Consider the following 15,532-nt stretch of genomic DNA (forward strand, 5'->3'; position numbering starts at 1 on the left):
AGCATGACTAAGCCGCTTCTGGTGAACCAGAGAAGCGCACGGAAAGGCTGTTTACCTTCCCGCCAAAGCGGTACATATTTATCTACTTGCGCTTTGAGATGCTTTCGAACTGTTAGGTTGGCAGGAGCAGGGACCAAGCAACGGGAGCTCACCCCATCACGGGGATTCGAACCGCCGACCTTCTTATTGGCAAGTCCTAGGCTCTGTGGTTTAACCCACAGCACCACCTGTGTCACTGTATAAGATTAGCTTAGTTTAAAAATTACTTTTAAAACGGGGGGGCATCTGGGTTGTGCATTGGGGGGGGTGATTGGTTGTTGCTGTGAGCCGGAGATTCTCAGTGACTATTGAGTGTGTTATTTGTTGCTGCAGCAAGGGCTTGTGTTGATTGGCTGTCGCTGTGTCAATCAGGCAGGCAATAGTAGTGTAGCTCTAGTGTGTGAGCGATTTTCGGCAATCCCCTCTTTAAAAAGCTCAACAACTCTGGGCAATTTCCCCCCATTTTCTTAATTTGGAGTCCCCCAAAATAGGGAGTGTCTTATACATGGGTGTGTCTTATACACAGAAAAATACGGGTATTCCTCTGCTTGACAGGACCTTCCCCAGATCTATGGCAGAAATGGCTTTTCTGCTACCTGTGCCCTTTCCAAAAACTGGGTGCTCCAGGAATCAAACCTGAGACCCTTTGCATGCAAAGCTCATGCTCTACCACTGAGCTGGGGTCCCTTGCCTTTTGCACATACGAGAGGACCTCTGCAGCCAAAGGCTTGGCAGGGTTTCCATATTGATATGTCAATGCCAGCCAAGTGCATCTCAGCCAGGCTGCCCTTTGCTCATTCCATTGCCCACTTTTATGTCCCCTTTCACCCGCTTTCCTGTGGCCTCCTCCATTTCCCCTGCTTTTGGTTTCTTGCAGTTTCTTATTTCTCCAGTCTTAAGTTCAGTTCTCCACATTTCCACATTGCTTTGCAATTTAAAAGAAACAAAAACGTGAAAATTTGTCAACATTTTAGTACAAATTTCTCCCAATCTATACATTTTTGTTTGGCAGTTTTGCCTGGATATACCCAAAGCAATAACTCCCACCCCAATGCAGCGCCTTTTTGTACATTCTTTTCACCAATATATGTAGCTTATGAACACTTTGCCCTGGTGTATGCTATTTTGAATGTATTTCTTGGCCAATGAACCGCACTGCAAAATTCAGAGAAAGCCTCTCCTCCTTACAGAGGGGAGAAGTTGTGAGCAGGAGCCGTTTCCCGCATTGGCAGGGGGTGTTCCAGCCCCCTGCCCAGCTGGCCTGGCTGCCGCGCCACGCCCCCTGGTAGCCAACCAACCAGGTGGAGGCTTGGGGGCGGGGTTTTGCCACTCAAACGTGCCCGCAGCAGCACTTCCCTTTCATTCCGCTCCTGGTTTTCGTCGGATCCGGCGGTCGTGGATCCTGACGCCCTTGTTGGTGGCTAGGGCCTTGGCACGACCCCTGGTGACATCAGGGAGAGCTTTCAGTTTTATTTGCATCAACAGGCTCCTCCCACTGGTGGTTAACCCTTGTTAGACTCACCCCTCCCTGAGGGGGTGGAGTCACGCTCTGTTGTTTTATCCAATGCCTAAGCCAATACCTCTCACATGCTGTAATCAATAAAGCTGTGGCCTTTTTTAGCCCATTAACCTAATATACTGTGTCCATGTCTCTTTCTTATCTCCAAGCAGGTGGCGGATCCTTGAATCACAAGTGTGAATTCTGGTGGACGCCTGTGTTTTGGTTCTCGTATTGCTTCAGAAAGTTTGAACTAGGTAGTTTTGTCTTTTGAATGCAAACTGAATCGAAATTCTCCGCCACCCTACCTGGGACTTTCTCTATGCAAAGCAGATGCTTTAACACTGATCTACAGACTTTCCCATGTTTGGATGAGGAGTGTTTGGATATCAGCATCATAATACAGTCATACCTCGGGTTGAATGCGCTCCAGGTTGAGCGCTTTCGGATTGTGTTCCACGGCAACCCAGAAGTAACTGAGCATGTTACTTCTGGGTTTCGCTGCTTGCGCATGTGCAGACGCTCAAAATGACGTCATGCGCAGAGGTGGCAAAACACAACCTGCACATGTGTGCCGTCGCGTCTTGCGTTCCATTCAGGATGTGAACGGGGCTCCGGAACGGATCCTGTTCGCATCCCGAGGTACATCTGTATTGATGAAGCACATGAATCTGTCAAAAGAGAATGGGAGCACAAATCCTTTGGGGGAAATATCACAAAATATTTCCCTGTTATTATATCTTGCGCTTACACAGCTCAGCCCTGTCCTGCATATATATCGCCAGAGAGGGACTCAGCAGTCACAAAAACCTAAAACGACAGCCAACTTGCACTTAGGAAGCTACCTTTAAGTGAAAACGCATCATCACAAGTTAAGTAAGAACTGCAGGCCTGAAGCAAATGACTTTCCCATTAATACGTTCAGCTTGATTTCCTATGCTAATTTGCAGAGAAGGCACTCTGGAAACAAAAGTCCCTGAATATGCAACTGAATCAAAGGTAGCCCGTGCAAACATAATATTAATATTTTTTTTAATGCAAGTGTGACGTGGAGGAAAAGAAAAGAAGGAACAAGAAATATGACTTTTCAAAGCAAACGAACCTTGGAAACACTATTTTTCTGACAGATCAGGATTCCATTGCTATTAGAGAACTGTAGTTCAACATTGCCCTCTGCCGGAGGCAGTCTGGGATTTCAACTGCTAAAACAAAACAAAAAACACCCCGAAATCCTTTGGAACATTTCTTTTTATGTGTTAGCCGTCTCCTGCTGGCGGCAGAAATAATAGAGGGGGGAACCCATGCTGTGTTAACTTTTTATGCCTCCATTACATCGTTCGGGACACAGTGAAGCCGAAAAAATGCTTAGTCCCAAACTTTAAGAAGATGGTAGAGACTATTGAACAAAACTAATTTTCAAAGGGAGAAATAAAGGAGTGGGGGAGGGATTGCGACATCAAGGACCTGCGTTCATCTCTGAGCTTCCAGGACTGCTCAAAATTCACCAAACTCTTCTAGCCTATTTGGGTAAAATCTTTGTGAGCAAAGTCTACTAAAGCAAAAGGTTGCAAGAGCAATTTTGTGAAATTGTTGTACGTTAGGACTGGCCAGGATAGCTCAGTGGTAGATAATGAGACACTTAAGCTTAGAGTTGTGGATTCAAGCCCCATTTTGGGCAAAAACACTCCTGCAATTACAGGGATTGGGATAATTGACCCTTGCGCTCCCTTCCAATTCGATGATTCGAACACAAGCACAGGTCATATGCAGTGGTACCTTGCTTCTCAAATGCCTTGGTACTCAAATGCCTTGGTTCCCAAAACCCCAAAACCCAGAAGTAAGTGTTCCAGTTTTCGAACATTTTTCAGAAGCTGAGCATCTGATACGGCTGTCAGCTATTGTTTCTGGGGCGCCTGCACCAATCAGAAGCTGTGCCTTGGTTTCCGAACATTTCAGAAGTTAAATGGACCTCTGGAACAGATTAAGCTTGACCCTTTTGTTTCTGCTATTTGCTTTGCATTTTTTGTTTTTGAGGCTTAATTTGTTTTTGTGACTCTGTGGAACCCAGTTAGCTACTGATTGATTGACTGTGTGACTGCGGAAATGGATAAAAGCCCCCCCATCCAAACAATGACTATCATCAGTGCAGGTAAGGTGAAAAAATAATTTTAATTTTTATCATCTACAATACTGTCTTATTTTATAGTACAGTACATTGTTTATTGCTTTCATTTTATGGATCAATGGTCTCGTTAGATAGTAAAATTCATGTTAAATTGCTGTTTTAGGTGTTGTTTTTAAAAGTTGAACGGATTAATCCGTTTTGCATTACTTTCTATGGGACAGCGCGTTTTGGAACGCTTTGGTTTTGGAACGGACTTCCAGAACGGATTAAATTTGAGAACCAAGGGACCACTGTAGTAAAAGTGGGCCCAGGCTGTATCACTTCATATTGCACGGGGGGGAGGGGACTGGATTTCTCAAAAATCTCCTGTATTTTAAAAAATAATTCCTGCACAAAAAAAGGAAGCACTTCAGGAGAAAGCCTGGTGTTAGTCCTCCTCATTTTCCAAGAGCTGAAAGAAGAATTTCCAATGCTGGCAGTTTGCCATGGAGAATGGCAGCTTTCTCATGGCCACCCATCTTAGAATCATAGAGTTGGAATAGACCACAAGGGCCATCGAGTCCAACCCCCTGCCAAGCAGGAAACACCATCAGAGCACTCCTGACATATGGTTGTCAAGAAAGAAGATTCCAGCTAAACATTAGGAAGAACTTCCTGACAGTAAGAGCTGTTCGACAGTGGAATTTGCTGCCAAGGAGTGTGGTGGAGTCTCCTACTTTGGAGGTCTTTAAGCAGAGGCTTGACAACCATATGTCAGGAGTGCTCTGATGGTGTTTCCTGCTTGGCAGGGGGTTGGACTCGATGGCCCTTGTGGTCTATTCCAACTCTATGATTCTATGATTCATTAAAAAGAAAGGAAGTGGCAGCCATAATCGAGTCTGACTCCACAGTGCAAACTTTTATTGGGAAAGTGCCCACTCTCATATTTCACCCAGCACAGGCGAAACATGACCCCATTTGATTTACTTCCTTGTTTATGAACTGGCACGGCCGTGGGCTGTTGTGTCAGCAGAAATACACAAAGCTCTGCGAACGCTGCATTGCTGCTGAGGTGGCAGAAGCTTCAAACACGCCCTTCAAAACCTGGAGTCTAACAGGACAGGAAAGAGAAAGGGCACACCTTTTCTTAAGTCACAAAGCACAAAGAGCAGCCTCATGAAACAAACCTGCTTTCAGGTGCAACATTCTAAGCATCAACAGGAATGAGTCTCAATGGGCAGAAAGGATGCAGGAATCTGGGGAAAGTGAGGGCAGGCAAGGATGCAGGGTTCAGCCCCGACACAGCAGATGTCATGATCCTGACCTTGCTTTGCAGGGGGGAGAGAAATCTCCCATTGGGGGGGAGGTTTATTATTTATTTTATAGGGGTCATCTCAAAAAGCATCAGGCCACTGTACAACAAGGGACGCGGGTGGTGCTGTGGGTTAAACCACAGAGCCTAGGACTTGCCAATCAGAAGGTGGCGGTTCAAATCCCCACGACTGGGTGAGCTCCCGTTACTTGGTCCCTGCTCCGGCCAACCTAGCAGTTCGAAAAGCACGTCAAAGTGCAAGTAGATAAACAGGTACTGCTCTGGTGAGAAGGTAAATGGTGTTTCTGTGCACTGCTCTGGTTCGCCAGAAGCAGCTCAGTCCTGCTGGCCACATGACCCGGAAGCTGTACGCCAGCTCCCTCGGCCAATAAAGCAAGATGAGCGCCACAACCCCAGAGTCTCGAATGGACCTAATGGTCAGGGGTCCCTTTATCTTTACTGTACAACAATAAACAAAAAATATAAAAATAAAACAAAAGCAATACAGAGTGATGATTAAAACAACTGGCTACCCAAGAAAATTTTAAACCACTGCATAGGCTTGTCGGCAAAGAGAGGTCAAGAGACATTTGGGGGTGCCTGCCAAATCTTTGCTAGAAGGGTAGTCTGCTGCATTGAGGCTGGTGACACTAAACACCCGATTTAAGGCTTCCTCCAACTGCTCTCAAAGGGAAGGCAAACCTGGCCCTTCAAAGAAAATAGATCAGCTCAAACCATCGTTCTTACTAACTTTTTTTAGACATCGTTTTCTAGTCATTACACCTCTAGTTACCAAAAGTCTCTCATGCTATGGAAATTGCCTCTATATATCATCAAGTCCATTACATGAAGGGATCATGCATGATTTTATTATATTCTATTTGCAGTTGCTCAATATCCTTTTCTCTTCTTGTCCTTTCTGAGGCTTGCCTGCCTGGATAGCTCAGTTGGTTTGTGTGTGGTGCTGATAACGCCAAGGTTGCAGGTTTGATTCCATCCACTTTAGGATCTTTTACAAGTCGATCAACCCAGCAAACATGGCACCACTGCTTGCCCAACTTGTGCTTCCAGCTACAGGTCCTCCCAGTGCAGCCCAACTTCTGAAAGTTCAACGGTTCTTCAACAAACTGTGAGGAGGTGCAATGGACAAGATTGAGCTCATAGAAGACCTTTGAAATAGCAGAGTGTGGTAAAACTGTAAAGTCAGAAGTCTGAAAAGTTGGTAAGATCCAGAAATCAACTTGGGAGAAGGAGAGGAAGTGAGTGCAATGTGAACACACGTAGTGATAAAAGGAGAGAATTCCATCCACCCCACAGAGAATAGGGCTGGTGTGATGTTAACATATGAGAGTGCTGGAGGTGAAATAGTTAAACAAGTTACCCATCAGAACCCGGGGGGTGGAGTCAGAGGGACTATAAAACCAGCTCTGGGAGGGGCGAAGGGAGGAGTTCGTTGGGAGTTGGGTGGTTGGTTGAGTTAGTGTAGCGAAATAAGCTGAGTCAGGAACAGTTAGGGGCTAGGAAAACAAGTATATTTACTTGTTTTGATCTGAGAGGTCGTTTAGTGAGTGAGAGCAGTTGGCGGAAGTTATAGGTCTGGATAGGCACCCCATGATTGTAATTGACCGATACCGTTTATGAAACCACATGCTTGTTGAACTGCAATAAATAAACAGAAGTTTATGTTTCAATTTAACCCTGACTGGACTCAGTATTGTACCAGGTAGGGCCTGGGTGGGGGCAGTGAGAAATAAAGTGGTGGCACAGGGATCAATAGTCGGTGAAATGTCCGGGGACCCTGTGTCATCGCCACAGCTGGTTGCGGTGAGAGGAAAAGCCCTTCAACGGCAGTGGGGGCAAGGACAGTGGCAAGGACTTACCTAATGTCCTCATCCGTGACAATGAAGGCTTTGCAGAGAGGTTGGGAGGTGTTCAGCCACACGGCTGGGTTCTTCTCAACGGCGGCAGAGAGCTGCCCTGTGATGGGGGCAGAACTCGTGTGCAGTGCACTGGCGACGGCAGACAGGAGGGTGTCATCGTTGTTCCCCGGGCCAACCCCTGGAATGCAAACGCAGCACTTGATCAATAAGGCTCATCAGAGCAGAGTTCAACGGGCAGGATCCGGTGGCAAGGATCCCAAACCTCCCATCCCAGAGCCTAGTCAGGTAGCCAAAGAGCGCATGAGAGTGAGATGAAGCATGCAGGGACACACACACACATGGGTCTCACCCCACACCGTGCTGGCCCCATTCAGTTCACCTTCCTGCTTCGTGTAGGTTCAGTTTGACACTGCAGGAATTCTGGACAACCAATTATCTGTGAGGCAAGAGGGCGGCCTAACCACAAAACTGGCAAGAACCAGCTTTGGAGGAACCTAATGGCCAAAGCAACTCCAGATATGGTACAAGGAGAGCTCTAGTACATGCCATTTCCAAGGACTGTGGTTGACTAAAAGATGGTGGGACAATTTCAGGGAGTGGGCAGAGGAGGAATGGTGGAGACTGCCTCCCCAACCTGACTCTTCCGGGGAGGAGGAAGAGGCAGTATAGATTTACAACAGGGGTTTGGGGGAGGCCGCAGTTCAGAGGCAGATGAGAGGAAAAGCTGGGAAATCATGGAACAGGCAGAACAACACCAGCTGACATGTTGTCATTAGAAAGCATTCCAGATCCTCCGTCTCCCAGAGCCCAGCAAGACTTAAAAGTAGGAGAGCAAAGAGCTCAAAGACAGAGGGCTCGTGGTAGCACCCATAGAGGAGATGATGAGAATGATGAATGAGGATGTGGGAGATACGGGGGTGGGGGTGGAGATTCACTCAGGACAACCCCATTATCCAAGAGGCTGGGTTCTATAGCCTCTCTCTGTAAAGATTAAAATAAAAAAAACGACGGTAAGAAACTCTCCCCTGTCTTTATATGTTCCTGGGCAACCAGCCGGGAGTCACTGACACCATCCTGACAGACAATGGGGTGGCAGAAGATGGTAGAGGAGAGGAGGAAATACCTAAGGTACCTTTTACTATATACCATGTTTCCTAATGGGAAGTTCTTGCAGACTCTCTGGACTCTGTCCTGTAATGCAGTATTAAATAGACAAGCTGGGAATTTGGTGACAGCCTCTGTAATGAACCCTCAAAGGGTACTTCTCCCCACACCAAACAGGCTTTTGCTCACAGAATAGGAATTCCTCTCCTCCTCCTGGCAGTTGCTGCACACCTGAGAATCTGGACTAAATGAAGCTTTGGTCTGAACCAGCAGGGCCACTGCTGTTATGTTCTTATCACCCTTTAGACTTCCACCAGCGTACCAAGATGTGAAGCTACAATGTGGACACTGGGGGCAAAGTCAAGCATGTGGGCCCTCCCTGTTAGAATTCCTGCTCCATGATTGCAGTCATGGGATTTTTGTCTTTCACATGATAGTATATGTTTTGACTCCACAAAGTGGGAAGTAACGGAGACAGGATGTTTGTGTTACTGTGTTCCATGAATTGTGACTGTTGTCCTTTGTTTTGTCTGATGCTAGAGAGAGAGGGAGCCATGTTGCAGTGCTCCGTGTGTTTATGTGTAAATAAAGTAGATTAGCCAAAATGCTGAGTTGCTGAGGTCTGTCACGGAAGGTGCACAAAGTCTGCGGATCCCTAAGTGTGCCAGTGTCAGTTGGCATTGGTCGCTGTGATGTTTGGGGTGAAGAAAGCTTCTGAAGCTCCCAAACGATCAACCAGGAGGGAGAGAACATGCCAGTCGGGCATGTGTCTCTGCCAGGGTCCTACTCAAGTGTAGGCTGAACTCCTGACACTCCCCACCCCTTCAGATGCATCCACACATGCACAGAATGTCCCTCTGCACCCCAGCTTGAGAGCCACCCATTTCTTAGAACACTGCTGATGCAAAGAGTACCTTGAAGGCCTTTTGGCAGCTCCATGGATTTTATGATCTGCTCGCTCACATCTGACGCGCTCAAGCCTTGCAGCCTCTTCTCCCAGAAAAGCTGAAAAGATGGAAAGATTGCCGGGTTAATTTAAAATGGAAAAGTAACAAAAACACTGCGGGGAGGGGGGAACCAAGATGGAATATTCATTTTATAGGCATAAACTTAATCCCTTCTGCAACAGCGCTGGAAGATTTACAGACAGCCTCTGCATGCTGCCAACTTGACGAAAAAGCAGAAGGAATCGTTTTGTTTATTTGCTGGTTTAGTTCAAATATTTATGCCCCATTTATTTAGACGCAATCAACCTCTCAAAAGCAGCTTGCGGTGATACTAAAGCAAACATCCCTTGTTTTTATTCTTTTTCAAGGTTACTTCCAGGGCAGATTCTGGGTGCCAGTTCCCTGCGGAGCTTTGCTACTGAAGAGAAACTATCCTCTGGGAAGTTCTCTTGCACAAAGACTTGTGAAATGAACAGTCGCTGCCCAATAACACAGTTGCTTCCCCACACACCTGAATGGGACTTGTGCACAGGACAAACCAACACCTGATTGCTCCAGTGCAGATGAGCACCAGCTATACTTGCTTACTTTAAACTGATGCAAAAACAATTAAGCAACAATTAAGCATATGCACACTTTTTCCAGTTAAGGACAATCATCTTGAACCCTTGATTGCTTTCAGTATGCTAGGGCTGCATGGTCAACTTAAAAGGGGGTAGTTTTCAAGGATGCTCACCCAAGGACCAAACTACATGTGATGCAGAAGGCAGCTTTGTTGGGGGCTGTTGCTGTTTTTAAAAAATGCAGATAGCATCAGCTGCAGGGAGAGCAATGGATAATTACAAGGAGCATAGCAGGTGTGGTGGAAGAATTTAACCCTCTCCTCTCCTGCTGCTGTCCTAAATAAGAGTCCTGTTCCAAAGGTGCTATCTGCATTGGAAATCACTCATTGGGACCAGCTAAACTTTGATTTGGCGTCTTGATTGCAAATTCTGCCCTAGTGTAAGTGTAATTTGCCCTGTGGCACAGGGTGACTAAGTTCAGCACCTGAAAATGCATGCATCGGTAAGGTGCTTGTGAACTTGCGCATGCAGGTAAATCTGCAAGGACTGTAGACCAAGGAGACTCAAATTCGAATCCATGCTCAGCCATGGGTAAGCTTGGACCAGTTAACTAATATCTCAGTCTAATATGCTTCAAAGAGCTAATGGAGAGGGGGGGGGATTTACATGTTGAAGGAAAAACAAAATGAAAAAAATAAGAGTATTCAGCAAGGCTAGTAGTTGAACTAAGTTTGAGTAAAACTTAGTTGAATTACCAATCTTGCTGCTTACCATGAGACCCACTGAAATTAATGAACATGTCTAAGACATTGCCATTAATTTCAGTGGGCCTACTGTGAGTAAAACTTAGCTGAATACCACCCTAAGCAAGTGGATGTATCATGCAAATCTTACATATGGCACCTAATTAGATTATTTTGAAATGTGCTCCTTTCCTGAAAACCAAGGTATTCAATTGCAACTCCTTACTTAATAATTGGATCATTTTTTGTTACCCCCAAGTAATTTTTCATTGTGAAAATGACAGTACAATTTTTTAAACATCTACTTAATTTATCTTAAATGGGAACTAAAATGATACAATTGGCATGATTACTGTAAGGACTATATAAAATGTTCCCATTTAGCTGATTCAAAAAATCAATTTAGGTTACAATTATGTCAGATAAGTTTGGTGATCCCTGTAGACCCTGGTCAGAGTGATAATGTGATGAATGAGTTTTGTACGCAATGTAATTGCTTTGTTTCAGTGCTCTCTACACAAGCCATTAATATTTGGTTGTCCAATTAAGATCACTTTTAAGACAATCGTGGCAGTGACCAACTTCAGTCCATATTTACACATTTTGCAAGGTAACTCAATTATTTCATTCCTGTTTTCCTTTACCAGACCATCATCAACAGGCTTTGCTACTTTACCTTGTGTGTTTATATGGATACATGTATATAATTATCTCTACCCGTCTACTGCATATGGGTATTCAGATCAGCTTAGATCAATTAAAACCACATCATCATAAAGACAACATCATCAAGAAAATACAAAGCGTGTTCGCACATTACACTGAACCCAGGTACAAGCTGTCTCTGCACATGTACAAGTGTTTGTACAAAAGAGTTGATTTCTACAGTTCAACTATTGTGAACACAGGTACACAGATGGTACACTCATCGTATATCACACTTGAATAACCGGGTGTACCAGTTCAAGCAATGGTGTACACAGATTGAACATGCATGGAACCTAGTAAGAGGCAGAAAAGGCACAGCAAATCTGGGAGGAAAACAGTCTCTGCTTGACAGGGCAAAATGTCTTCCAGAACAAAAATGACTTTCCTAGCAGGTGGAAGATGGTTAAAGAGAGGGGGTCACCCAAGCCTTGCAGTGCAAAATATGCCAGAGTTTGGGTGCAGCAGTGAACAAGATGCCGCCTTTTTAAAAGCAATGCCAGAGGTGTTGAGGAAGAGGAGAAATCAGTTGTCTGTATCAGACATCGAGGCCTGCAGCAACATCTATCATGCGATGGAAACAGATAAAGATGATGCCATAGACCGGCTGGACACAGAGGAATGGAGAGGAACCAGCTGGAGAACCCCAAAGGTAAGAAGGCTCAGAGCCCTGGGTTTGGTGGTGGGACGGCAATGAGTGATCAGAGGGGGAATACTGGAAGGGTGGGATGGTGGAAGCTGAAGACATAACAGGGCTTAGTAAGAGAGAGGTCCAGAATCGGAAGCAGAAGCAGAAGCAGGAGAGGAGGAGGCCAAGAGGCAGAGATGAGTCAGGCTTGTGAAGAGGCGGGAGAGGCATGAAGAGGGAGGAGCGAATGCAGGCACGGAGACACGATCTCAGATTGCTTGGGATACATCCTGGAGAGGAGGAGACATAGCTGGCTGTGGGGAGGCAGGGACCTTTAGTCTAGGCCAGGCATCCCCAAACTTGGCCCTCCAGATGTTTTGGGACTACAGTTCCCATCATCCCTGACCACTGGTCCTGTTAGCTAGGGATGATGGGAGTTGTAGTCCCAAAAACATCTGGAGGGCCGAGTTTGGGGGGTGCCTGGTCTAGGCAACTGCTTCATGGGGGCAAGACCTGAGTTGCTGTGCTCACTAGGCCTGAAATTCCTGTGCTGATCCTGTTTTGCTAAGAAAGAGGTAACTCCAGCTCACTCAAGGTGAATTACCGGTGGCTTAGGTCCTGCCAGGTGCCTTACAGACTACTTGCCCCTTCAGCTCACAGCAGTGGCTCCCCAGAGTTCTTTCCCTGAGTCAACAGTGTGATGCAGCAGCAAACAAAGCTAATGCTATTCTAGGATGCATCAACAGAAGTATAGTGTCCAGATCAAAGGATGTAATAGTACCACCCTATTTTGCCTCGGTCAGACCACACCTGGAATACTGTGTCCAGTTCTGGGCATCACAATTTAAAAAGGCTACTAATAAGCTTGAGGAAGGGTTGATGATCAAGGTTTTGGAAAGCAGGCCTTATGAGGAACAGTTGAAGGAGCTGGTATTTAGTCAGCTTCTACAATATGTGATATTTTCGGTTCTGTTTTTACTGAAGGTTCTGGGGCTTGAGAAACCAGGACCTTGGAATGCAAAGCATGCGGCCTGCGGTTGAGCTACAGTCTCCTCGTGATAAGCTCAGCACCGCACAAAATGAAACGAGGTGCTGCGTAGACAAATAGGAAGTCTCATTTATATCAGACAAACCGTCTGTACTCACAAGGATATTGTCTGAGTAGTTCCAAACATGCAAACACTCAAGGCTGGCTCTCTGCTAATGTGGACAGCTTTTAACGCAGGTCTGAATGTCTGAACTGGGCCCCTTCCCTATTCAGCACACTCGTACAACAAAGAAAACCTGAAGCCTAAAGCTGCTCCCATTCCAGCATTTTTAGGCTGCTCCTTAGGTCAGTGCCTTCTTCGCAAGCTTTTCTGCAGAGCTGGCACAGTAACAATGCCTTTGCCATTCTAGAACACTTAAGAAATCCATGTTGGAGATCTTGCGCTGGGAGCACTGGTCTGTAGCTTCTGGGAAATGGCAGGTAGGGTCTGGAGGACGCTGCTGGACTCAAGAGAAGTCACACCAAATGCTCTTCATTCTTTTGTGCATGGAATGGTCTCCAACATTATGAATATATATACAGAGGGAGAAGTTGTCTTATAAATGAATCATCCTGACTTTGGCCGGAAGCAACTCTTTAAGCTCTCATCAGGCAGAGAGGTCTTCCCCCATCTCCAGATCCAGGAGCAGTTAACCCTGTGTGGGCCACTTTCGACAGGTGGGGTGGGTCAGCCACCTGTCCCTCGCCTGATGTCATAGGATGCCTGGTGACTGACACTTCAAACTGTGGCTGTGAAAGAAGAATCCGGAGCACGCTCTTAAGTGTGCTCTCATTTTCTCCTTTGCAGCCCTGGCTTGAAGTCAGTGCTTTCCCAATTCAAGGTGCAGTTGCAAAGGAACAATCAACTGTGTGCTTAGAAATGAAGGTCTTCCTATGCAGCTGCAGCAACTTGAAATAGGTGCTTTTTGAATATGACGCCTTTTTCTGTCACCAGGGTGTGGCTCACCCAAAACAGCCTATGGGTCAGATGTTCCACACCAATGAAGTGACTGTTGTTGTTTATATACAGTGGACGGGTGAAGAATCCGAAGTTCTTTAATTTCTGTACTTTATCTTTTCTATTCTCTCTTTTAAGTTCTTTTCTATCTCCTCCTTCTTGTCGTTTTCTCTCGCTTCTTTCCCCCTCTTCTTTTCTTTTCTCCTATCCTTTTTCTTTTCCTCCACGCTTTTATTTTATTTAGATTATGGTTGGATGAGAAAAGATACTTGGTATGAAAGTTTTGTATCTCTCTTTATAAACTCTAATTAAATTTATTCAAAAAAGAAGTAGCAGTTCCCCACACAAATGAAGGTGGCAGGGTCCTAATTAGAGATGTGGCAGCTGCCCAGGCTATACATTACCACTGTGGGAAACTTATCAGAAATCCTCATTAACGTAGGTATTTATGAAAAATATTTGCACCTCACCCTTCCATCTACAATGCAGCTTGCAAAAAAATGATATCATAATTGTCAGATAACATACCACACAATAATATTTACATCACCGTATTATTATTATTATTAAAACTATTACTTAAAATAAAAGGACAGCGACCCGATAAGGCACAAAAATAAATAGAGGAGGCTTGCCAGAAAAGGGGAGATGGCTAGAGCTCAATGACAGAGCATCTATCTAAAGGCAGTCCTGATGTCTTGCTGTGTTTACCGTATTTTTCTGTGTATAACACGCCCCCCGTGAATAAGGCAACCCCTATTATGGGGGACTCCAAATTAAGAAAGTGGGGGAAGAAAGCCCATAGTTATTGAGTTTGGGGGGGTGTCACCAAGAGTTGTTGTGCTTTTTGGAAGGAGACTGCCAAAATACCGCTCACCCGCCTAGCCAACGCTGACAATCACGCACGTCACCAAAACCACCAATCGTCTCCCCACTCGCCCCAGCAGCCGCCAATCACCAGCTCAATTGCCGCTGCGGCAGCTACCAGTCACACCCCCAGTTGACACCGAAGTAGCCAATCGGCAGCAGCCCTTGCCGCAGCCACCAATCACCCGCCCAATCACAGCTGACAATATCCTGCTCGCATCTGCAACCAATCGCCCGTGTCCCCCCCTGCACTATCCATGTATAAGACGACCCTCAATTTTTAACATTATTTTATACTAATAAAAAATCATCTTATACACAAAAAACTACGGTTAATTTTGGAAGCCACCCAGAATGGCTGGGGTAACCTAGTCAGATGGGCGGTTTTCATCATCATCATCATCATCATCATTTGCTTTGCATACCAAAAGTCCCAAATTCAGTTCATAGCACCTCCAGTAAAAGGGGTCAGTTATCAGGGTGACAGGGAAGACCACCGTCTTGAGATTTTGCCGTACAGCTCATCCATTTGTGTCAGTGGCGTAGCGTGGGTTGTCAGCACCCGGGGCAAGGCAAGTAATTTGCGCCCCCTAACCCGTGGATTTGCGCCCCCTAACCCTAACCCCCAGATGTTGCGCCCAGTGCGGCCGGCCCCCCCTGCACCCCCCACGCTACGCCACTAATTTGTGTACACAAGTCGTACAATCACTGTGTATACCCGTTTTCTTGGAAAGAAACAATAGAACTGGAAGAGTTGGAACAGGCATTGGCACACTCAGCCCTCCAGCTGTTTTGGGACTACAACTCCCATGATCCCTAGCTAACAGGACCAGTGGTCAGGGATGATGGGAACTGTAGTCCCAAAACATCTGGAGAGCCGAATTTGCCTATGCCTGAGTTGGAAGTTACCCCAAGGGTCACCTAGTCCAACTCTGCAATGCAGGCATCTCAACTAAAGGATCCATGGCAGATGGTCCTCCAGCCTCTGCTTAAAAACCTCCATGGAAGAAGAGTCCACCAGCTCCCAAGGGAGTCCGTCCCACTGTTGAACAACAGCTCTCACTGTGGAAATATACAAGGTAACAGCCAGACCCACAACAGAACCCATATTACCCACATCTCCTTTCTAACAGACCAGATCATGCCTTCTGCTGGAG

At 45.9% G+C, this 15,532-nt stretch overlaps 1 protein-coding gene across 1 annotated transcript in view; it reads right to left on the minus strand.

The window, feature by feature from the left end:
• The window catches only part of MBD2 (methyl-CpG binding domain protein 2), a 58,121-nt gene that overhangs the window by 6,754 nt on the left and 35,835 nt on the right, over positions 1 to 15,532 (minus strand). Inside the window, exons 4-5 of the mRNA XM_082242256.1 lie at positions 8,852 to 8,942; positions 6,834 to 7,011 (exon numbers count right to left, since the gene is read on the minus strand). Coding sequence (XP_082098382.1) covers positions 6,834 to 7,011; positions 8,852 to 8,942 — 269 coding nt within the window. The remainder of the gene's footprint in view (positions 1 to 6,833; positions 7,012 to 8,851; positions 8,943 to 15,532) is intronic.

This window comes from Podarcis vaucheri, assembly GCF_965113315.1.
Source record: "Podarcis vaucheri genome assembly, chromosome: 11".
Classification (NCBI taxonomy): domain Eukaryota; kingdom Metazoa; phylum Chordata; class Lepidosauria; order Squamata; family Lacertidae; genus Podarcis; species Podarcis vaucheri.